Source organism: Malus domestica, chromosome 14, assembly GCF_042453785.1.
Source record: "Malus domestica chromosome 14, GDT2T_hap1".
Lineage (NCBI taxonomy): Eukaryota > Viridiplantae > Streptophyta > Magnoliopsida > Rosales > Rosaceae > Malus > Malus domestica.
Window position 1 is genome coordinate 2,678,147 of NC_091674.1, and position 24,091 is coordinate 2,702,237.

At 38.0% G+C, this 24,091-nt stretch overlaps 2 protein-coding genes across 2 annotated transcripts; one reads left to right on the forward strand and one right to left on the reverse strand.

Moving 5' to 3' along the window:
- The first annotated feature begins 11,813 nt into the window (after positions 1-11,813).
- Positions 11,814-12,185, forward strand: LOC103454061 (auxin-induced protein 15A-like). The gene has a single exon (XM_008393648.4). The coding sequence runs from the start codon at positions 11,814-11,816 to the stop codon at positions 12,183-12,185; it is 372 nt and encodes a 123-aa protein (XP_008391870.2).
- A 10,424-nt stretch (positions 12,186-22,609) lies between these two features.
- On the reverse strand, positions 22,610-23,959 carry LOC103454063 (uncharacterized). The gene is made up of 2 exons (XM_008393649.4): positions 23,140-23,959; positions 22,610-22,933 (listed from the first exon to the last, which is right to left on the reverse strand). The coding sequence occupies exons 1-2, from the start codon at positions 23,868-23,870 to the stop codon at positions 22,831-22,833; spliced, it is 834 nt and encodes a 277-aa protein (XP_008391871.3). The 5' UTR covers positions 23,871-23,959; the 3' UTR covers positions 22,610-22,830.
- Positions 23,960-24,091: the final 132 nt, after the last annotated feature.

Here is a 24,091-nt window from a genome sequence, read left to right on the forward strand (position 1 = left end):
AAGCCCCTCAACTCGGCTGGGCAATCATTCGCCACCCTCAATATCAAAAACATAAATCCCAGGAACATCCTCGTCCTCGTTTATAGGCTTACAACTCGAATACACCAAAAAAGTAGCGGTCTTTGTAAGGGACCACGCCACTCCAGGACCACACACCACAAATCCTGCGGCCGCCCTCAACAGCCTCCCACGTGCGAGATTCCGGATCGTAAGGTTCTAAAAGACGTTAGGCGTTAGTTGGACGACGGGCTGGGACTTAACGCCTAGGTGGATTTAAGTAAATCAATTATATTTCATGTAAATAAATGTCTATTTATACTTAAAATATATGTAATTTCATCAAAAACTAATAAATAAAATGACATATATATTATGAAGTATTAAAACATAATGAAAATATGGAAAACAAACATATAATGTGTGTTTATTTAAGTATTCAACAAGTCTCTTACAATTTATTGAAAAAAATAAAATGCAAATGAAAATTATGTATTTTCTTCTAAGTGAGTCGCAACCTAGATGGTATAGGCAGGTGCCTTAGCAGGTTTAGGTGTATTTTCTTACTTTTCAAATATCTAGATATTAATCGGGACAGTAACCAGCCACCTAACGTCTAGACGGAGATTTTTAGAACAGATTCGTAACGTAGAATGTCATGGCCGACATACGCAAAAAGCTTGTTTTGAGCAACGCCCAAACGACTGGGGAAAGCAGAGAAAAACCTCTTTGGTATGGAAGGCAACTCCTCGTACCGGCCGGTGGGAGGATGGACGAGCAGAAAGTGTTCATCTGTCGCCACATAAAACCAACCGTCGTCGTGAGCAGCTGTGACGATATCCGGTCGACCAAATAGTAACCATTACCATCCTACCACCGCCATCGCTTTTCCCCTTGGGCTTCCAAGTCCAACTGCCTAAATCTGAATACACCCGATTTGGGTCGTTTGTAACCAAATTTTAGCGACTCTTCGAAGTCTCCACCCACGAAGTATAGGTGGGAGTTGGAACAGAGAATGCCGCTCGGATGTTTGAAGCGGTAACGCACTCCGTGAAGTGGCAATCGTCGGATAGTATCACGGCACGTGGAAATTCCCTTCCTCTCCCTGAACCTAATGTGGGAAGAGCCCTTCTTCCGACCTCATTGTCTACTTCTTCTGCTCATGGTTTCTCTTCAATAACATACCACAAAGTCCTTAATGGGTTGCTACTAGAGCTATTGAAATTTGGTCGGGCCAAACCCACCTGCAGTAAGATCGGCGGGTCCCTATGTTTCTGTCTCTTTACGATTGCCGTTGCCAATTTTGATGCCATCGCCGTCGTCCTAATTCACTTTCGTAATTTGATCGCTGCAACCCTTAATGGGTTGCTACTAAACTATCTGAAATTGGAGTAAGAACGATGTTGACTCCATAAAATTATTTACCAAATACCCCTGAATCAGAATTAAAACCATTGTAATCACCAAACCGTCTATGTTCTAAATAATTAATTTATGTGCTAGGTTATAACTTTAATTTCCATATCAATATATATTTATAAAATATAGAAACTTTCTACCTCTTGATAAAATAATCCATAATTTTTCCCTCTTTCTCACCTCTTTAAAACCTCTTTTTTAACCTTTCAAAAAAGACATATTTCATTGTAATATCGCTATGCAATTAAGCGTTTCTCTGCTATAAATACACCCTAGGCAAACTTCACATGTTATAAAATTTGTGAGGTATAATGAGTCAAAATCATGAATTCCTGATTGCACCCAACTCTTAGAATTCAATTCCACATCGCACCAAGGAATCCAATTCCTTCAAAAATAGGAGTTGAATTCCATTTTTATATGGGCGAATATTCTTGATTCCTTTTAGTAAACAGAAGAATGATCTGTAACTGTCATCAAATTCCTTATTTTCATTCCGATTACGAGTGCATAAACATGGTTTCCATTTCAACATTTTTATGGTTATAGGGTATACAAGCAAAAAAAAAAAAAGAAAAAGGAAGCTTCATCTTCCAATAATTTATTGTGCTTCATGCCAAGTGCATCTTTTAATTTATTTTGCTCCGACTCGAGGCATTTGCAACTTGATTTTGCACATTGACTTTGTGCTTTAAGACCAATGTAAATTCTTGCAAATATGCTGCCTACTTAGCATGCCTCGCTGGAAAAAAAAATTATGGTTGTTTATATGCTTCAAAGAGTCATGATCGAAGCACATAACGAACTCTTTATAGATCAGATAGTGCTTTCAATACTTCAATGCTGAACAATTGCATAGATGGTACCGTTTGGTACGTGGGACGGGACGGGACGGAACAGGACGAGCCGTTCCGTCCCATGTTTGGTGCGCCTAAAAACTGTGGAACGGGTTGTCCCATGGGACGAAATTTGACTGATTTTTTGTTCCACCTCTTCCCCCTAGAACGACCCGTTCCACATTCGTGGAACACAAATTTATAACATTTTATGACAAAATTTCTCCTTATCTTTTTCAATATTTACATCATCCGTTCCATCCTATTCCGTCATGTCCCGTCCCGTCCTGTTCCGTCCCTTCCCGTCTCGTTCCGTCCCGTCTGCGTACCAAACGGTACCAGAGTTCCAAGTCGTATGTGGAACATTTATAAATTTTGTAAAAGGGCTTTAAAAAAAATTCAAAAAAAAAAGGTTACGAGTGTTTGGTAAACTTTTATATAAACTTGTTATGACTATGTTAAAAGACTAAAAATGGTATGATGTTATATGTAAAGTAATAATAATTTTTATTTGTTATTTATACTTTACTAGCCTTCGTGGACGCGCTCACATGCATACAGAATGCATTTTTTTAATCACGGCGTGCTACGCACGACTTACATGTTTTAAATGTATTTATATGCATACATTGACAAAGTAAATGAATAATCTTAGATCATGCTAGAAGAAACCTCTCATAAACCAATTAAAGCAGCTGAATCAATATAATAAAATCGATCTCTATAAAATTTACATTAAGAATAGAGAAAATAATATTTAATAAACAACTGATTGAATCACATGTGCTACGCGTGACTTACATGTTTTAAATGTATTTATATGCGTAAATTGACAAAAGGAAAGTCAAATATTTGAAGTAAATGAATAATTTTAGATCATGCTAGAAGAAACCCCTCATAAACCAATTAAAGCAGCTAAATAAAATCGATCTCTATAAAATTTACATTAAGAATAGATAATATAATATTTAATAAACAACTGATTGAATCACATGTGCTATGCGTGACTTACATGTTTTAAATGTATTTATATGCGTAAATTGACAAAATGAAAGTCAAATATTTGAAGTAAATGAATAATTTTAGATCATGCTAGAAGAAACCCCTCATAAACCAATTAAAACAGATGAATTCACATAATAAAATCGGTCTCTATAGAATTTACATTAAGAATAGAAAAAATAATATTTAATAAACAATTGATTGAATCAAATTATTACTAACTCATTAAGAGGCTAAGCCCACCTCTCTCCCCCTTAGTGTAGATAATATCATTTGTTAAAAAAAAAAAACAATCATATGATAATTAATTTAATCACATTATTATCCGCGTGCGAATGATTTTTTTTTATAACCAGTTAGACCATCTCCAACCCTTGGCCTAAAACCTAAACTTTTTAGCCCAGAAAATTTAGGTTTTAAAACTAAAACAGTTTTTCTACTTCAACCCTTCTGGCCTAAAATTTTAACCTCAGATTATTAAAGAATTAATTTAGGCTAATTTTTTTCTTAAAGTAACTTTTTTAAAAGAAAAAAATTATGTAGACAATCCTAATTTAATTTTATGAACATTTTAACCTAAAAATATTTAGATTATGACAAATACTGAAAAATCACTAACCGACACCATGAAACTCGTTAAACACTATGAAAAAATATGAAACACATAAAAGATTTTTTTAATTACTTTAGCCGTTAGATTTAAATTTGGACCGTTAAATTTTTTTTTACTGTTGAATTTCATCAAATTAGATCTTAACCGTTGAATTCAATAAATTTATAAATATAAAACTAAATAAAATATACATATATGGTGGCCCAGTCCCACCAATCCTGGGCTAAATCTGGCTCTATTTTAGGTATTAGGTTTTAGGGTAAAGTACAAAAAACTACCTCAATTATTGGTGTCACGACACTTTCATATCTCATCTTTTAAAATTGACAATGTCATACCTCGTCTTTAGAATTTGGTCTAATGTTATAACTTCCGTTAGCCTGGCTGTTAATTTGTCAGTTAAATGCTAACGTGACTTGATTTAGACCCCACTTTCTATTAAAAAAATTAAAAAATATTAAAAAAACTAAAAAAAATCATTTAATATTTTTTAAACATTAAAATAATAAAGAAAAGTTATAAAAAAAAAGAAAAAAAGAAACAAAACCTGTTCGTCCCTTCTCCTCCCTCCCTCCCTCCCTCCTCTTTCCCACATCTACCTGTTGCAACCTAGAAAAAAGAAGAAGAAAAAGAAAAAACAAAACTATCCCTCCCTCCCTCCCTCCCTCCTCTTTCCCACATCTACCTGCTGCAACCTAGAAAAAAGAAGAAGAAAAAGAAAAAACAAAACTATCCCTCCCCCACTCGAGCCCCTATCTGCGACCTAGAAAAAAAAAAAAAAAAAAAAAAAAAACTCTCTTCCCCCCCCCCCGGTCCTTCTCTCTTCTCCCTCATACCCCCCTCCCCCACCCAACCTGAAGAAAAAGATAGAGAATGGGAAAAAAAACCCAGATCCCGTTCGCCAGGCTGATTCCACGGGGGGTGGTGCGGAGGGTGGATGTGAGGGGAAGACAAACAGGGATTTTTTTTTTTTGGGTCGCAGGTAGGGGCTCGGGTAGGGGAGAACAAGGGTTTGGGGGGGATGGGGGAGAAGACGGGGGGGGGGGGGGGGGGAGGGACATTTTTTTTTTCTTCTTTTTTCTGGGTTGCACCAAGAAGGTAGATGGGGAAAGAGGAGAGGAGGGAAGGAGGGAGGGGAAGGGACGAACAAGTTTTGTTTTTTTGTTTTTTTTTGTTTTTAACTTTTCTTTATTATTTTAATGTTTAAAAAATATTAAATGATTTTTTTTTAGTTTTTTTAATATTTTTTTATTTTTTTAATAGAAAGTGGGGTCTGGATCAAGCCATGTCAGCATTTAATTGACAAATTAATGGCCAGACTAATGAAATGTATAACATTGGACCAAATTCTAAAGACGAGGTATGACATTGTCAACTTTAAAAGATGAGGTATGAAAGTGTCGTGACACCAATAGTTGATGTAGTTTTTTGTACTTTACCCCAGGTTTTAGGTCCAATTTTAAGCTTGGGTTGGGTTGGGTTGGGTTGGATTTGGGGGGTGGGGGGGGGGAGGGAAAAGAAGGGGAAAAATAGGTTATTGGCCAGAGTTGGAGATGGTCTTATGATATTTTGAACATGTTTAAAAATAAAGAAATTGAGTCACATTATTGCTAGTCTATTGTGATGTACTAATTATAAATAAAAAATAAAAATAAAAATAAAAAATAAAAATTGTACCAAAAAATTAATTATAAAAAAAAACACTGCTAAAATGATGAAAATGCCCTTGCCTTATTTGATGCATTATTTTGGGATGCTTTTGAAGTTTTTTGTCTTGGAGATATTTTTGTTAAAAATTGGTGACACCAAAATCAGTATTCACTTTTCAATTGGCTTTATATATAGATAGATTAAGGGGTGTGCTATCCACACACCCCTTTTTACTTCTCACACACCCTTGTTAATTTCTGTTCGTTGATCTTCTTTAATTCATCCGATCCGACGGTAGAAAACTAAAAAGGTGTGGGAGAAGTAAAAAAGGGTGTGTGGATATCACACCCCTAGATTAATAATCTCCCTGTGGACGTTTCCCTCCCTTATTTTCTCCGCCTTCATCTTTTTCATTTTCTATGCCTTCTTCATTTTCTTCATTTTCATCTCCTCAATCGTCTTCAACTACCCAACAAAGCAATTGCCATTGGAGCAAGTCTGGGCTCTGACGTCGTGGCTCTGCCCATTGCACTACTACCCTACATACGAATATCTCGCTCTGCAAACCCCATAGCCATGCCTCAGTCCTTGCCTATATTGCCCCTTGTATCTGCTCCTCTTGCCCATCCCTCAATCTCGTAGTCGTCGTGTCAGCCATCGATCCAATCCCCCACGTATATGCCATTTACGAGATCAAAAGAGAGATTGGGGTGACCAGTCCCCCTCGTAGCCGTTGTACTATCTTTCTCTTTTATCCGGGCTTGAAACCAACTCCGTAAGATAAACTTACGTAGGGCATAGTTCCCCTTAATATTTGTTGTGTTTGGCTCATACATTTGTGAGTAATTATGAGTCATGTGTTAACAACAATGAAGTGATTTGTGTTTGCTTTCAGTGGAAATATCACATGGTGTAGGTTGCATGAAAATTGCAGACAAAGTAAAAGCAAAAGTTTGGTGGACATCATCATGAGTAAAAACATAATGATGATGCTTGCTTTTACTTTAATGATGATGTTTGTGGAAAAAGGGAAAGTTGATTCATTTTTCTTTTGCTATTTATTTTGCTAAGAACCGAAGGGAGAGAGTGAGAGATTTGGCTCTCTCCTGAGAAGACATCAGAGAGCATCCAAAGGGTGAGAGCATTCGGCTCTCCCATGGGAAAGCATGGGCATGGGTGAGAGAAAATCAAGAGAGCTAGAGTGAAAAATATTCTAGTGAAAGAACTTTTAGGGTAGAATGAAGCTCTTGGGAAAATTCTATGAGTGGGTGTGCAAGGGATTTAGGATTGGGTTATGTTGATTTAACTCATGTGTACTTGTACTGTTATTCTCATAGTGAAGAGCAATATCTCTCCGGGGACGTAGGCAGGTTTTTGCCGAACCTCGTAAATTTCTCGGTGTCTTTATTTCTTGTATTTTATTCTGTTCAACTGAGTGTGATTTTGGTGAGGTTGTAATCTGAATCTCGTTTCCGCACTGACAAACGGGCCAAGGCACAATAATTGGTATCAGAGCATCGTTGGAGGCTTTGGTTCGTTGGAGGTCCAGATTTGTTGTTCACCATGAATTTTTCAGTTGAGCAGTTTAATGGGAGAGGCGGTTTTACTCTTGGTAAAGGAGAGTAATGGAAGCCTGAAGAAATGGAAGCCGTGTTCAGGGATGCTTAGATCAACTGCGAAAGTTGATGTTGAGGAAGAAGACAAAGGCCTCTTTCTTCTTACCTCACTTTCAGATTTGTACGAAAACCTTGTGAAACTTTACTGCAAAGAAAAATACAGTAAGTTTGGAGCAGGTGCAAACTTCTTTGGTGTGGAATGATACACAAAGGAGACCATGGATAATGGTGGGCACAAGACTACTTAAGTTATTAAAGGTTGGAATCGTGGAAGAAAATTGGAAAGAGGATCTGAGAGAGACAGCAGGTTCAGATCCGGTTCCGGAGGCAAGGGTCCACAGTGCTATAGGTGCTAGACCGGGTTGTAGCAAGTTTGTGGTGGAAGACTTCGAGTATGCCCTCTAGGTACTCAGAAGCAACACTTCTCCTGGTGATGTTTAGTCTCAAGTGTTGCAGGGGTTTTGCAGCAGGTGGAGCTATAGGATTCACAGGTGATCAGATGGTCCTGAGGTAGGAGGAAGTGTGGGAATTTTGTCTGGCTCGATGGGTTGTTGCTGGAAACGGGCGCGCTGACGAGTTTCCAGGTTGCAGACAATGAAGAGGAGGAAAACCTGCTGGAGGAGACGAAGATGTGTCGAGATCCTGTCTGAAGCTAAATGGTGATTTTTTAGCTTGCAGCAGCTGCACATGCATTGGCAGTGACTGAATCGGAATAGGACCAATGAGGTGGATTCAGTGTGTGCATGCTGGTATGTAAGGCCAATGGACTTTGGTGATGGGTGCAAGGATTTTTGCATGGTGTATTCGCCAAGGTGGAGATTGTTGTGTTTGGCTCATACATTTGTGAGTAATTATGAGTCATGTGTTAACAACAATGAAGTGACCTGTGTTTGCTTTCGGTGGAAATATCACATGGTGTAGGTTGCATGAAAATTACAGACAAAGTAAAAGCAAAAGTTTGGTGGACATCATCATGAGTAAAAACATAATGATGATGCTTGCTTTTACTTTAATGATGATGTTTGTGGAAAAATGGAAAGTTGATTCATTTTTCTTTTGCTATTTATTTTGCTAAGAACCGAAGGGAGAGAGTGAGAGATTTGGCTCTCTCCTGAGAAGACATCAGAGAGCATCCAAAGGGTGAGAGCATTCGGCTCTCCCATGGGAAAGCATGGGCATGGGTGAGAGAAAATCAAGAGAGTTAGAGTGAAAAATATTCTAGTGAAAGAACTCTTGGGGTAGAATGAAGCTCTTGGGAAAATTCTATGAGTGGGCGTGCAAGGGATTTGGGATTGGGTTATGTTGATTTAACTCATGTGTATTTGTACTGTTATTCTCATAGTGAAGAGCAATATCTCTCCGGGGACGTAGGCAGGTTTTTGCCGAACCTCGTAAATTTCTCGGTGTCTTTATTTCTTGTATTTTATTCTGTTCAACTGAGTGTGATTTTGGTGAGGTTGTAATCTGAATCTCGTTTCCGCACTGACAAACGGGCCAAGGCACAACAATATTTTGAGTTGAGGATCAAATGAAGGATTCTGAACCCAACAGTTGTTGCGTTACTTTCAATATCAATGCAAATGGGTGAAAGCAAATCGACAAGCCTAGGTCTCCGATAAGCCTATTTGAAATAGAAGACTTGGGGTGAAAGCAAATCGACAAGCCTAGGTCTCCGATAAGCCTATTTGAAAGAGAAGACTTGGGGTGAAAGCAAATCGACAACCGCGTTTACCCTACATTTTTGTCTCCACCAAAAAAAAAAAATTGGACTTGACACGAACGAGCACTTTTATTCTATGCACTAATTGTCAATTGTGATAATTGAACTTAAAGACTTTCAAAAAAAAGCCAAAATTGAATACCACAGCCTTGGAAGACTCTTAGTTGTCCACATAGATATATTCATCTTCTTATATCACTTGTGACTAAGAAAAAGTGATTTATCCAATCATCTGCAAGCATCAATCATCTCTCCACGATTTAGAGAAATTCTTGTATTCAGCGGTCATATTTGTATTGGTCCAAATTATACCTAAATACATTAAAACTTATTTCTTTGTAAGTAAGTCAAATAGTTCATATTATTTTGCTGTCAGACACAAGTATTTCTTAATTACTCGACACAAACACTTGTGGATTAATAAATTCCTTTGGTTGAATTTAAATTTTCAGAAGATATCTGTCAATAGAGTACACATTTTAGGTATAAATGGATCTCATGGCCCAAATAAACAACTCAAAGTCTTGACGTATGACTTTTAGGCCTAGTCAAATGATCTTGTTCCATATAGTGTCCGGCCCACCCTATGTCCCATTTCTCATGTCTCCTAGTGAGTGGAGTTGCACCATAACTTCCATGTCAACTATGCCTTTCTTTTCTTAGAGGCAATGCCGGCCATGCTTTCTTATTTTTTGTTTGCCTAAAACTTAAGTCTTTCTTTATTCTTTGCTCCTCACACGTTTCAATCAAATTTGACAATTGTAATAGTTAGGGCATTCCTCTCTTCATTACGTCAAATGTCAATGCCAAGTTCAATATTTTCTAGCAACACTCACATTCACCATTTCTTTGTAGGAGTGGCTAACCTGATTGAAGCGGTAGCCATGAAAATCAAACATGAGAGGATGCAGGCCGAAGCAATACCAAAGGTTTCTATTGAGCATCTAGCCGGTACAACTACTTAATGAGAAGTTCATGTTGTTTTTCTAGAGTTTGCAGAGACCTTAGTATTTATATTGGCTAAGGCATTACGGTTCCATCCATAAGAGAATCTCAAATTGCACTTTCTTAACCTACCAGTTAGGTACTGTAATTACATGTTTATCAAGGATTCAATCAATCTTATTTAGATTCCAAAACACACATTCATAAGGCTGATATAAAGGGGTCAAAGAACAATCTTAGTATTAATGTCTACTATTTCATTTGATTGAAATGTAGACCACTTAAAGGTTGATTAGTGTTGGATTTTGCTTTTGAACAAACGACATTATTTACACTAAAGGTGTAGGGGAGTGGGCTAAGCCTCACAAAAATCCAATAGATAAGAGTTCGTCTGAGGACTACTCAGGAATAGACTTAGAGAAGTTATATATGTATTTACAACAAGAGTTCAATTATAATCATTGAAAACTATCAATGGACGATTGAGAACAAGTACTTAAATATATCACTTATCTTTGTATTTACGATAAGGGGTCGACTTTAATGTCAAGAACTATTTAGGAATAGACATCCAATGGAAAACTAAAGAGGGTATGCAAGAGTGTGTTTGTGTGTTTGGTGCATAGGTAGTTCTTAGTTCTTTTTATTTAAGTTTGATTAGGCAAGCCCTAAACTATATATGGTGGTTGATTCTTGTATGGAAAGATAATAACAAACCAACTATTTGTTTTTTTTTTTTAACTTTCCAGCTAATGAATTGAGATTCTACTCGTTCCCCATAAAGTTAATCAAAGCACTATAAAAATTGTAATGATAAAATGTGGTTGGTATTATTTACCAAAAAAGAAAAATTGTGGTTGGCATGCAATTTGGTTCAAACTGACAAATGATTCCATGGTGGTTAGGGATTTTAAAGTATATATAGTTAGTGCCATTCCATCATTGTTTATGGGAATTCAACATTTTACATGCCCAATAATTACACTTCAATCTGTTTTCTCTTTACCACCATCAGATACTTTTTGTTTCATTTATAGAACCCTTGGGTTGACTCAAATTCCAAATTATACATCAAGCATTGTGCACCAACAAATGTGGTGCTAAACCCTCTAACAATTTTTGTGAAATGCCAAAGTGGGTCATTAGATGTTCCCACTTTTTTTGAATTAAGGAAATTCTTAGTTCACGCGTTTATTAAAATATGAGTATTAGAATGGTTTCAATTTTTTGCTTCTCGTATGTTTCTTAACACATACATAATCGAAAAAAAGTGTGGGTTTTACATTGAAATCTGTAATCTGTTACCAGAAAAACAAGTCTAGGTCAGCTGGAGTAGAGTAGTTGATCCCATCTCCATTCTTTTTTCTCGTTCTGGATTCATAATTTCCCTCTTTCTAAGAAAGTAAACATGTCATTAGAGGAACAAGTTCACAAGGATAATAATGATAAAACCTATAATGCTACTTACCAGAAGATGAATATGCAAAATATGAGTATCATTTTGAGTTGAAATTTCATGCACTTACAAATACACAAAGAATGAAAACGTAAGTGCATCCCACATTGAAATTAGTTATGTAATGATCATTTTACGCCGATTAATTGACCTAACTCATATTTGCCATAACTTTACAAAATCTTGCTTTGAGATTAATTGTTCTAAACCGTTATGTTTGGATTAATTAATTGCTCTAAACTGTTAAGAAGTCAGAAACAAATGGGGACAAAGAGAGTCATTATTATGGCCATAGATTAACAATTTAAAAAGTCAAAGGAGACCCTTTCTGAGACATCCCCCCCCCCCCAAAACTCCCAAAAATCTCAAATAAAATCCCCTCCCCCACCCACCACCATTTCCCAATCTCCACTAACCAAAATCATCAAGCCACTCCCTCATTCTTGGCCTTTCTCAACGTCCACCACCTTCAATCTCCACCCACCTCTCTCTCTCCTCTCCTCTCCTCTCTTTTTCTCTCAAAAACTCAAAAAACCAAACCAAAATGCTAGGAAAAAAGATGGTGAGTTTCAAAAAGCTAGCAAAGAAAGTGAAGGTTATGGGAGGAGCTGAGAGGGAGCCATCATACCATGAGTGTCTGCTGATCAGAGATTCAGAGCAAGGAGGCTCTCCGTCGTCGAAAACCCCGATCGGGTTTCTGGCCTTGTATGTAGGGGAGGAGCTCCAGAGGTTTGTGGTGCCAACAAGCTCCCTTTCTCATCCACTCTTCAAGATGTTGCTGGAGAAGGCTTACAATGAGTACGGCTTTCAGCAGAGGAATGGCCTTGTGGTGCCCTGCAGCGTCTCAGCTTTTGAAGAGGTTTTGAATGCTGTGGAATGCAGCAATGGCAAGTTTGATTTTGGTGAACTTGTTGAGGAGTTTATTTCCTGAGTCAACAGATATATTTTTTTTTTTGTACAAGCAACAGAGAGAGAGAGATGAATCGAAAATCTGGACCTCAAGTGCTAGTCACATAGGGTGACCGGCAAGGCCGAGTCAGAAAGGCTTTGATGCAGAAGATGAATGCTCTTAACCAAACTGAGCTACGACCCTTCAAGTAGAATGTTGTGTTTAGATGTTTTTGATTTAGCTTAGTGATTATGGGTTTATAATTCCATGTACTAGAACTTGTTCATATTTCATATTAAAATATTGCTCAGCTCTTCAAAAAAGGTCAAGCTACTTTTGGTCAATTTGGTTCTCTAGATTCCAATATTCCCTTGTAGTACAATTAAATTGAAATTTTCACTTCAACTTCTGCAATTTGACCTTTAAATAGTGGTCTCCACGGGACAAGGCAATTGACGTGGCAAACCTAATTTCTTTCCACATCATTCCATTGGATGAAGGTAGCGTTTAAGAGCATCTTCAATGGAGATGTCAAAAGATAAATGTTAAATGTTAATTTGATGGCTGACAACAATGTTAGATTTTCTCTTTTTCCAACCGATATGTTTTTTTTGTTATAAATTATATTTGTCAGATCTATTTAAAAAGAAATCAATTAAAATGAATTTTCAAGATCTATAATTAGTGCATTAATGGGATCCACACAATAAAATAAGGGGTGTGCTATCCACACACCCCTTTTTACTTTTCTCATTCCCCTTGTTAATTTATGTCCTTTGATCTTCTTTAATTCATCCGATCCGAAGGTCGAAAATTAAAAGGATGTGAGATAAGTAAAAAAGAGTGTGTGGATATCACACTCCTAAAATAATTAAAAATGATATGGCATCACCTTTTGTCATATGTCAAATTTGACATACGAAAACTTATATGTCAATCCACATAGAATTGACATATGGGTTGGAGTTTTCTCCTACCTTCAAATTTGATTACATGACATTTCACTTAGAATTTGACATCTTCTTTGGAGATGGTCTAAGGCAATTTGCCTCAACGGCTTTGGCGACAAGGCAACATTGCTTTGTTGAAAAGGTGAAGACAAATTAGGCCCCAATTTGTTATTTTATTTAGAACATGATTTATATGTATATCATAATGTGATGTTTTCTACGTATTTGCTCAAAGGAAATGATTTTCGTGCTTTCATTTCATCCTCTTGCATTCTTCGCTTATTTTTGTGCATTGATTTATCGTTGATTTATTCAATCATGTGGCTAAGTAAGAACAAAAATGTAAGAAATAGAAAGGAGTTGTGAAAATAATTTCCTTTTGCTTCATTAGTTGTCTCATCGCTTAGAGTGACAAATTTTTCATGAAGTTAGTAGATAGTAAAGGCGAAACTTCACATAGATCATCAAAGTACATGTACCTCAAAACATTACCTTGTCCCTTTGAGATGCACTAAGATCACTTGGGCCTTGGGCCTCGTTTGGTATGTAAGATTAAATTATAATGGATAACTCTCTAATTCAAAGACATGTTGAGGGGAGAAATGAGCAAATTATGTCCAATTTGAGGGTAAAAGATTGATTACTCATGAATGAGACTTATCTATTCCAATCCTTTTCAAAATGGTAGGATTAGAAAAGATGAATTTCTTCATGTCGAATTATCTTCTAATTTCCTCTTGATGAAAAATCATTCACTTATACCTTCATTATGCCTTGAAATTAGAGAAGTATCTATTATATCATATCTCGGCTCGGGCCCCTACCACATCCCGGGTTCGACTCTACCGTAGCACGATATTGTCCGCTTTGGGCCCTGACCACGCCCTTATGGTTTTGTTTCTGGGAACTCACACGAGAACTTCCCAGTGGATCACCCATCTTGGGAATGCTCTCACGCGAACTCGCTTAACTTTGGAGTTCCGATGGAACCCGAAGCCAGTAAGCTCCCAAAAGGCCTCGTGCTAGGTAGAGATGAGAATATACATATAAGGCTTACAAGATCCATTCATCTAGGCGATGTGGGATGTAACAATCCACCCCCTTAGGGGCTCAACGTCCTCGTCAGCACACATCCGGCCAAAGATTGGCTCTGATACCAAATTGTCACATATTAACCCGGGTCCTCACCACATCCTGGGCCCGACTCCACCGTAACACGATATTGTCCGCTTTTGGCCCCGACCATGCCCTCACGGTTTTGTTTCTGGGACTCACACGAGAACTTCCTAGTGGGTCACCCATCCTGGGAATGTTCTCGTGTGAGTTCCCAGAAACAAAACCCCTAGGAATATTCTCGTGTGAGTTTCCAGAAACAAAATCGCCAGGGCGTGGTCAGGGCCCAAAACAAACAATATCGTGCTGCGGTGGAGTCGGACCTAGGATGTGGTGGGGGCCTGAGCCAAGATGTGACAATTTGGTATCAAAGCCAATCCCTGGCTGGATGTGTGCCAACGAGGAAGTTGGGCCCCTAAAGGGTAGATTGTTACATCCCACATCACCCAGATGAGTGGATCATGTAAGCCTTATATGTATATTCACATCTCTACCTAGCACGAGGCCTTTCTGGGAACTCACACGAGAACTTCCCAGTAGGTCACCCATCCTGGGAATGCTCTCGCGCGAACTTGCTTAACTTCGGAGTTCCGATAGAACCCTCTATTAATTGGACCCTTTATGTGTTTAGGGGCAATTAATTGTGACGTTTCCATCCTTGCTAGTTGCGTGGCTCTTCGACAACTAAGTACTGTGAATGGACCCCTTCTAAAAATGCATGTTTTAATAGTAGAAATGCATACATGAAAAACATGATTTGATGATTACGTTTTATGAAACGTTTTGTGAGATAACATGCTTACTGAGGCTATTTTGAATTATTACTATTTTTCCTATAACCTGTGTTCTTATAGAATATCTTATGGATGACAATATGATATTTAGAACATGTTTAGAACACCTCTTTATAGTATAGATGATGGATGACTTTATACTATGAAGTTGTTTTTCAATATATATATGTTCAATGGTTTTGTACTTACTTAGTGGTCCCTATTCTGCTACGGGACAAAGGGATAGATTCTGGTCCGTCCTGGGCGACGGTTTGGTGTTGGCATAGGACCTGAAGTGTGTTTCCTCTGGCTATTTAGCACAGGGACGGGGAGCTGGCATGATGCCTGGAGTGTATTTTCCTCTGACTGTCTGCTCAGAGACGGGGAGCTGGCATGGGGCTTGGAGGTTATCGGACATTCACTAGTGATTATTACATATACAAGTTATGATTTGAGACATTGCACGGCATGCTAGGTTTCCGAAAAAACCTATGTTTATCATGATATATGTGTTTTCATAGAACCTGGCGTTAGTACGTTGATAACTGTTTTATTATATATATATATACATATATATATATATATATCAACTTGGTCCACTTATGTTTGTTTTGCGCCCCTTCAGGACTTAGAATCGAGGCATACAATCTCGGCATCCATGCACTTCCGCATCGACATATTCGAGTTCTCTCGGTGTAGGACCCACTCCTTTGTTAATTCAATTTTTATATTAATTCTTTTAGTGTTATAGATTAGATGTGTGCTCTGAACACGTTCCTTAAATATATATTCTCGATTCTTTTATATTTATAAGTCTTATCCATCCTTTATTCTTAGCATTTGTACTCAATAAATAGCTTTCGTCACCCTCGGGTGTCGGCTAGCATGTGTCTATCTTGGTATTCGAGGAATATCGGGATCTGGGCGTGTCTGATTGTTACAGAATTGTTATTCTTGGGACTCTAACCAAAGACACATCTGTTCTCGGAGTACGTGACGTTCGTATGCTTAGGTGAGACCCATTCTCATTTTTCAGTTTTGGTTTTCAGAATAAGTATTTTAACTTACTTTACTTTAGTTATTTATTTTTGTCGTTACAAATATTTTGGGGGAAGTATTGCCATTTTCAATTTTTAAGTTCAACTCGAATTTTCGACCTATATGTTATTACTTATCTATTTTGGTGTTATCGTATTTTGCGTACGTACTTTTAACCCTACGTCAATATATGTTTTCAGCTTTATATCTTTATAAGTATGTTTCTATTTTTACAATGATGGGGAATAAAGTAAGAGCTTCGAGGCATGATAGAGGATTTTGCAACCCGCTCGCGACGTTGTGGTATATTCTCTTTGATGCACCCACTCTGACTTGATTTCTCTTTATACATGTATTCTTCTTCCTATTTTCGTGTATTTCAGTTTTGTAAGTGATTTTAAATTTCGGGGACGAAATTTTTTATTTAAGGGGAGTAGATTGTTACAGCCCACCCCCAATTTAAAATGATTTTTGGTGTTAAATTGTGTGCCCAAGGGGCCCACCGCTGTTTTGGTTGTCCCCGGCCCTCTTTCCTAGTTTGCCACGTGGCAGTTCCTCCCACTCCCATTTCTTCTCTTTTCTCTCTTGCAGTTCTCTCTTCCTTCTCTCCCTGAAACTCTCTCGATCTCTATCTCTGTCTCTTTCTTATCCCTCTCTACATCTCTTTGCAACTCCCTCTCCGAGGCTAAGAATCCAAGACCCTCACTCCTCTCGTCCTTGTCAACACTACAACTGTGCGTATAGGGTGGAACACCATTGATTTAACTTGGAATCCGACAAACCCGAGGTGAGTCGATGTGTTTCGAGTTGCATCCTTGTTCTAGTGAGTTATTTCGAGTTGTTTAAGTGACTTTAGAGATGAAAATTGAGGGTTTTTAACCCTGTGCATGCATGTTCTTCTTTCCTCAGTTTTCCGGTGAGCACCGCCCCTTTCGAGGCAATTTTCGGTCAAACTACGGCGAGTTGGTTATCGTGCAAGGTATCAATCTCTTCATCTCGCTGAGTACTACAACTTTCCTTTTTGGATCACCCAATTTCGTTGAGTATTGAATAAGTTATATCCATTTGAATCTTACCCAGTTTTCGGCGACCTCTGAGACTTTCGAGGCGTTTTCCGGCCAAACCGTGGTGAGTTAGATGTTGTGTGAGATACCATTCTCTTCGTCTATTTGAGAACTATGATTTTCATTTTTGAATCACTCGATTTCGTTGAGTATTGACAAAGTTATTAACGTTTAAAGTTTGTTCAGTTTTCCGACCGAAATCCGGCCTTCTTCTTCTTGAGGTCCGACGACCCACCAAACCTAGGCCCTTCGGGTCGTTCTTGCCAAGCCCAAAACCCTGGGCAGCCCAACCCAACCCTTTTATTTCTAATTATTTTGTTAGTTTAAAGGTCTTTGGGTCGGATCACTAAGCCCAAACCCATTTCTTTTTAGTTTTGTTTTATTTTTATTCCTATTTAATTCTAAAGGCCATTGGGCCATTTCAGTTGGGGCCCTAAGCCCAAATCCCAAAACCCTTAAAACCCTAAGCCCTTTTTCCCCTAAACCCAACCCAAATCCTTTTAATTTTATTTATATTATTTGTTTGAAACTAAACTCAAACTCTTAAAACCTAATCCTTTTTAAAAGCTTAATCCAAACATTTTTTAACCTAGGGCCTTAAGCACTAAACCCTTTAACCTTTCAAACCCTAAACCCTTACCGGCCCAAACCCTTTATGTGGAATATTCCGTCAGGGAATATTCTCTGAAATATTCTATGGACTTTTACGAAATTTAACCGGGATCTTTCTTAGGGTAATTCGACGTCCTGAATTTGTTTCCAACGTCTATTTTCACAAATTCAATTATTATAATAGAGTTTTATTAATTGGACCCTTTATGTGCTTAGGGGCAATTAATTATGGCGTTTCAGTCTTCACTAATTGCGTGGCTCTTCGATACCTAAGTACTGTGAGTGGACCTCTTCTAAAAATGTATGTTTGATAGTAGAAATGCATACATGAAAAGTCTGATTTAATGATTATGTTCTATGAAACGCTTTGAGGTAACATGCTTATTGAGGCTAGTTTGAATTATTACTATTTTTCATATAACTCGTGTTCTTATAGAATACCCGATGGATGACGATATGATATTTAGAACATGTTTCGAACACCTTTTTATAGATAGATGATGGATGACTTTAGACTATGAAGTTGTTTTTCAATATAGATATATATATATATATATATGTGTGTGTGTGTCTGTGTGTGTGTGTGTTCAATGGTTTTGTACTTACCTAGTGGTCCTTTCCGCTGCGGGAGGTAGGGATATATTATGGTCCGTCCCGGGCGACGATTCTGGTCTTGCCTGGAGTGTGTTTCCTCTAGCTATTTAGCACAGGAATGGGGAGCCGGCATGGGGCCTGAAGTGTATTTTCCTCTAATTGTCTACTTAGATACGGGGAGCCGGCATGGGGCCTGGGGGTTATCGGACATTCACTAATGATTATTATATTATGATTTGAGACATTGCATGACATGCTAGGTTTCGGAAAACCTATTTTGATGATGTTATATGTGTTTTCGTAAAACATGGAGGTTAGTACATTGATAACTGTTTTATTATATAGGGTAAATTACATTTTCATACATCAAGTTTGAGCTCTATTTCAATTATTTACAACATCTTTCAAACATTTCACTTTCATACCTTAAGTACTATTTTATTTCAAAATAATACCTCCGTTACATTTTCCATCCATTGATCTGTTAAGTGATGATGTGGCTGCCACATATATGCCATGTGGTTGCCAAATGTCTGCCACGTGGCAAATATATATATATATATATATATATTTTTTTTTTGAAAACCTGAATTTTCTCAAAAAAAAAAAAAAAGGGAAACCCATCCCATCTCCCCGCCCAAACCCAGTTCCCCGCTCCCAAAAACCTGCAACAAGAAGAAGAAGAAGGAAGAAGGAAAAAAAAAACAAAAAGGCAGTAGCCCAAACCCAGTTCGTCACCCTTTGCAACAAGAAGAAGGAGGAAGAGAAGAAAAAAAAAAAAAAAGCGATAGCCCAGATTCGTCGCCCCCCCCCCCCCCCCCCCACTCCCTAAAACCTGTAAGAAGAAGAAGGAGGAAAAGAAAGAAAGAAAAAAAAGTAGCAGCCCATATTCGTCCCCCCCTCCCAAAAAAAAAAACTCCCTAAAACCTATAAGAAGAAGAAGTAGCAGCCCAAACCCAATTCGCACCCCCCCTCCCGCTACCCACCTGCCTTCCCTCTCGCCCCCCCCCCCCCCCACCGCGATCGCAAACCCAGACCATGAACTCCATATTTTTGGGATTTTTCGGTGTGGGTGAATTTCAAAAATACTTTGAGATGAGGAGTTTGAGTTTGAGATGATTTTTGGACTGGTTTTGTGGTAAATCCACCTAATCTCGGGTGGGATTTTTGGAGGTGGGTGATGAGGGATTTTTGGGAGGGGTGATGGGGGATGGGAGAAAGGGGTGGCTCGAGTGAGATTTTGGGGTGGGTGATGATGGATGGGAGAAGGGGGTGGGTCGGGGAAGACGATTGCTGGGTTTTTTGTTTTTTTTTTCCTCTTCTTCTTCTAGGTTGCAGGTTTTTGGAGGTGGGGGAGAATTGGGTTTGGGGTTTTTTTTTTCCCTCCTCCTCCTTCTTCTTCTTCTTGTTGTTGTTGTTGTTGCAGGTTTAGGGATGTGGGGGGTGGTTGCGGGGAGATGAGATGGATTTCAATTTTTTTTTTTTTGTTGAGAAAATTCAGGTTTTAAAAAAACAAAATTGCCACGTGGCAGACATTTGACAGTCACGTGGCATATATATGGTAGCTACGTCAGCACTTAACAGATCAATTGATGGAAAATGTAACGGATGTATTATTTTGAAATAAAATAATACTTAAGGTGTGAAAGTGAAATGTTTTAAAAATGTTGTAAAGAATTGAAATAGAGCCCAAACTTGATGTATGAAAATGTAATTTACCATATTATATATATATATCAACTTGATCTACTCATATTTGTTTTGCGCCCCCTTCAGGACTTAGAATTGAGGCATTCAATCCCGGCGTTCAGGCACTTCCACATCGGCATCTTCGAGTCCTCTTGGTGTAGGACCCATTCCTTTGTGAATTCAATTTTTATATTAATTCTTTTAGTGTTATATATTAAATGTGTGTTCTGCACACGTTCCTTAAATGTATATTATTGATTCTTTTATATTTATAAGTCTTATCCATCTTTTATTCTCAGCATTTGCACTCAATAAATGGCTTTCGTCACCTTCAGATATCGGTCATCACGTGCTTATCCTGATATTTGAGGAATATCAGAATCGGAGCGTGTCATATTCCAATCCAACCGAACAAACCAAATCAGTCCTTAATAAGGCTGGGATGAAATACAAGTCATGCAGAAGAAAAAAAAGAAGATTATTGATATTCCATGTTATACGGAATCCAATCCATAATTGACTGCGGATTTTCTACCACATTGAATATAGAGGCCACGTTTAAACGCAGAAGGAAGTTGTATTACTTTGTGGGGAACTTTCCCCCACTGCACATGTTTTCAAATAGGATAATGTTATAGAGACCAAATCTTAAACTAAATTTGCAAACCAAATAATGTATTACCAATAGGAAATGAGCACGTTAATCGACACTTAAGTAATAATTCAATCCTCAACATCTACCTCATATTGTTTACAAAATTTGATTTAGAAATTTAGTTTCCCTAGTATTATCCTTTCAAATACAATAACCTCGTTTGATGCTTGGGATTGGATTGGAGATGGAGGAAGTGTATACAAATTATGTTGGAGGAAAATTGAAGAAATTTTGTCCAACTTAAAAAGTAAAAGATGAAATACCCATGAAGTAACTTCTCCATTCCGATCCCAAAATTGTTGGTTTAGAAGAGATAAATTTATGTCATGTCTAATACCTTGCAATCGACTGAAGTTAAAAAATCATTTGCTTCTATCCGCACACATAACTTAAATTATATAAGTTATCCAATCAAAACTTAAGATAACAATTTAGATAACACAAGTACATTATCACTGTATCATCCCATGACAATGATACGACACAGAATCATCCCGATTCAAAAGAATTTTCATATCATTCCATGTTGCATAGAGGGGTCTACGTTTTGCAGGTAAATGTTACTCTACATCATTATCATGATTAATGGGTATCCAAACCAATCTTTTCCAAGATCTTCGCCTTGATGGCGATATATACAACACACATAAGGCATGGTACGTACGATGTATGGCTCATCGTCCTCTAGCCCAAAACATTTGCCAATGTAATTTAGTTTTTGGATAAAAAAGTCTTCTCTCAAAATACCGACTTGACAAGAATAAGACCAGGTCAGTCGGATATTGTGGGTAGCCTCCTTCTGCTGCTGTGTTGATATGATGTCTCTCATGTGCAAAATATTTGGTGTAGTGCATGTCATACCAAAAATGTCCCTCAGTTTCCAGCTTCGGCGCATTTGGCGATAAAATACTCGACACTAATGGACGTGACAAAAGTTTTATCCGAGTAGGCTCGTGCACATAGTTCAAAAGAAATTATATATGAAAAGTTAAGAAGTGTCGTTCGAATTTTGTCGGATGCTCTGAAGGGATGAAAAATTAAGGGTGCGTTTGTTGCACCGGACTATCTTGGACTAGACTAACTTCAGGGACTAAGCTAAACTGGCTTAAACTAGACTAAACTGGACTGATTTAGTGAAGCGTTTGGTGCAGTGTCGGACTAGTAAGCAGGATAACTATTAAATTTAGATACTATATTATTTAATCTCTATTCATTAATATTTTATTATTAATCTATCATTTTACTTGTTTCTAGAAACAATCTAATGGCCAGTATTTTTATTCCAAGCATATCATTGACCCATTCCTCTTTCCTCTGGTACTCTCTCCCTCCCCTCTCCCTCTTTTTATCTGGTTCACCATTTTTCTAGAGTTCTCTTCCACTCTCCGTATATATCTCTCTATTTTCCTCCGCCCATCTCGCTCCCATCCCCTCTTTTCCACCATCCACTATCTCCCTTTTTTCCTTATGCAGAGGATTCATCATAGCTCACTACCCAACGCCTCCTCTGTTTTTCTGGTGATTTTGCGTTTTTTGTTTTGAATTTGTTTGGGAGATTCGTCTGCATGTGCTTTTGGGGGAATTTTAGATGTTGGATTTTGAGATTTAGGCAGTGGGTGGGGGGTGGGTTTCAGATCTGCACAGGGGTAAGCGAGCAGGAGCTGCAGACGACAAAGGTGTGCAAACGATGTTGGAGACGGGATTAGCAATCCCGTGGTTTTTGGGGGGTCTCACTAGGACGACTTAGTGAAGCTCTTAGTCGGAATGAGTCTGACTTAATCCCATTTAAGGTTAGTCCAGCTTGCACCAAACACGGGATTAGTAGTCTTAGCAAAGTAGTCCAATCCAGTGCACTTTAACGAGGACAAACAAACACGCCCTAATAAGTGTAGAGCTCTAAATTACTTTGCAAAAAAAAATGTAAATGTCGAGGTGAATGTTGGAAGATACATAGCTTTGAATCACTTGCAATAAAATATAATTAAAATGAAACTGGTTTTTTAACTTGAATACACACTATCATATGAGTACACAACTTGTATTTATACATCTTAATTGAATTGTTCGAGAATTCAATGACTTGGACTCACTTCTCAGCCACATGATTTTGACTTCTTTTAAAATTTACAATATTATTCTAACACTACGATACCTTAGTAGGAGAAAATAGTAGATTTTTCTAGTTAGCATAATTAATCTTCACATAACTAATCCCCTTTGTCTCTTGCTTTTGCTTTTCTTGCTGCGGATGAACCAGCAACCAGTTAAGATATTGCTACCGGAAGACCTGCATGTAACAGACCTGCATGAAAACGAATCCCTAAGTCGTATTTTGTTGATCATATTGAATGAATAAAACACTGAACTCCGAGTTGTGCACAACCTCCGCTTATTTTTTACTTTCAGATCGTAAAAAGTAGGGGAAATCAACAGACAAAAACAAACATGGTGTGCAAATGGACAATAAAATGTAATGATGGAAGTTCATAAAAAAAAATAATTAGATACCTTGTTGTGCTGCTGTTGCTGCTACTACTAGTACTCCCGCTACTGCAACTTGCGCCACTCTTTTTATTTAGGAAAAACTTACGGATCTTAGACCAATCATTGTGGTTCTCAGGTCCCCCAGCTGACGGCCTTGGGGAAACTTTCGAGCGATTCTCAGGTGCCTTTTCTTTCTTCTTTGAACCTAGAAAAGTTGGAAAGAACACCTTAATCAAGAAAATTTCACTCTCCATGCTTGAAGTCCTTGATATCTGGCGTGTCGTATAGCCTTTCTGCGTTTTTCTCTTTTGCTTCCTGACTTGGGGTTCAATGTGAAAATCAAAACTCGTCTCTTGAACATTGTTTTCTTCTTTAACCCCCTGCGTACTTTGTTTCTCATCAACAAAGTCTTTTAGAGAAATTTCGTAACAGGACTCGGGCATGTCTTGGATCATTTCCATAAGGTCCTTCCTGCTTTGAAGAATTATTTCTTCTGACGGTGTTGGACAAGGAATGCTGTAATGATGGTTGTGTGGAAGCAAAGGAGAAGACTCGTCGTCTTTCATGTTTGATCTCAACGTGTTTGTTTCCCATGTTACCGGTGAGTAACAGCCAAAGTCTTCATATGTATGTGCTTGTTTCCAAAAATCAAAATCGTTTTCTTCTGCGCTATCACGATTGGTGCTGCTATGAACATGGTGGGTTCGATAGAGGTGGTTTCTAGGGAAGTTTTGACCCTGATCAAGATGAAACATGGTATGAAGAGGGGGAAGTAGTAGGAGAGCTAGAAGTTGGTTTACAAGTATATCATATCATGGGAAGAGTTGGACATTGTCATTTTCTTCGTAGAGTGTCGTATATAGGAAGCGCTCAAGTCGTTGCCGTCTTAGATGGGGGAGTCAAGTGAATAATCTAATTATTCCCCAAATTTTCCACACTTGTCTTTCTCTAAGTTTTTGAATTCTTCCATAGAGAA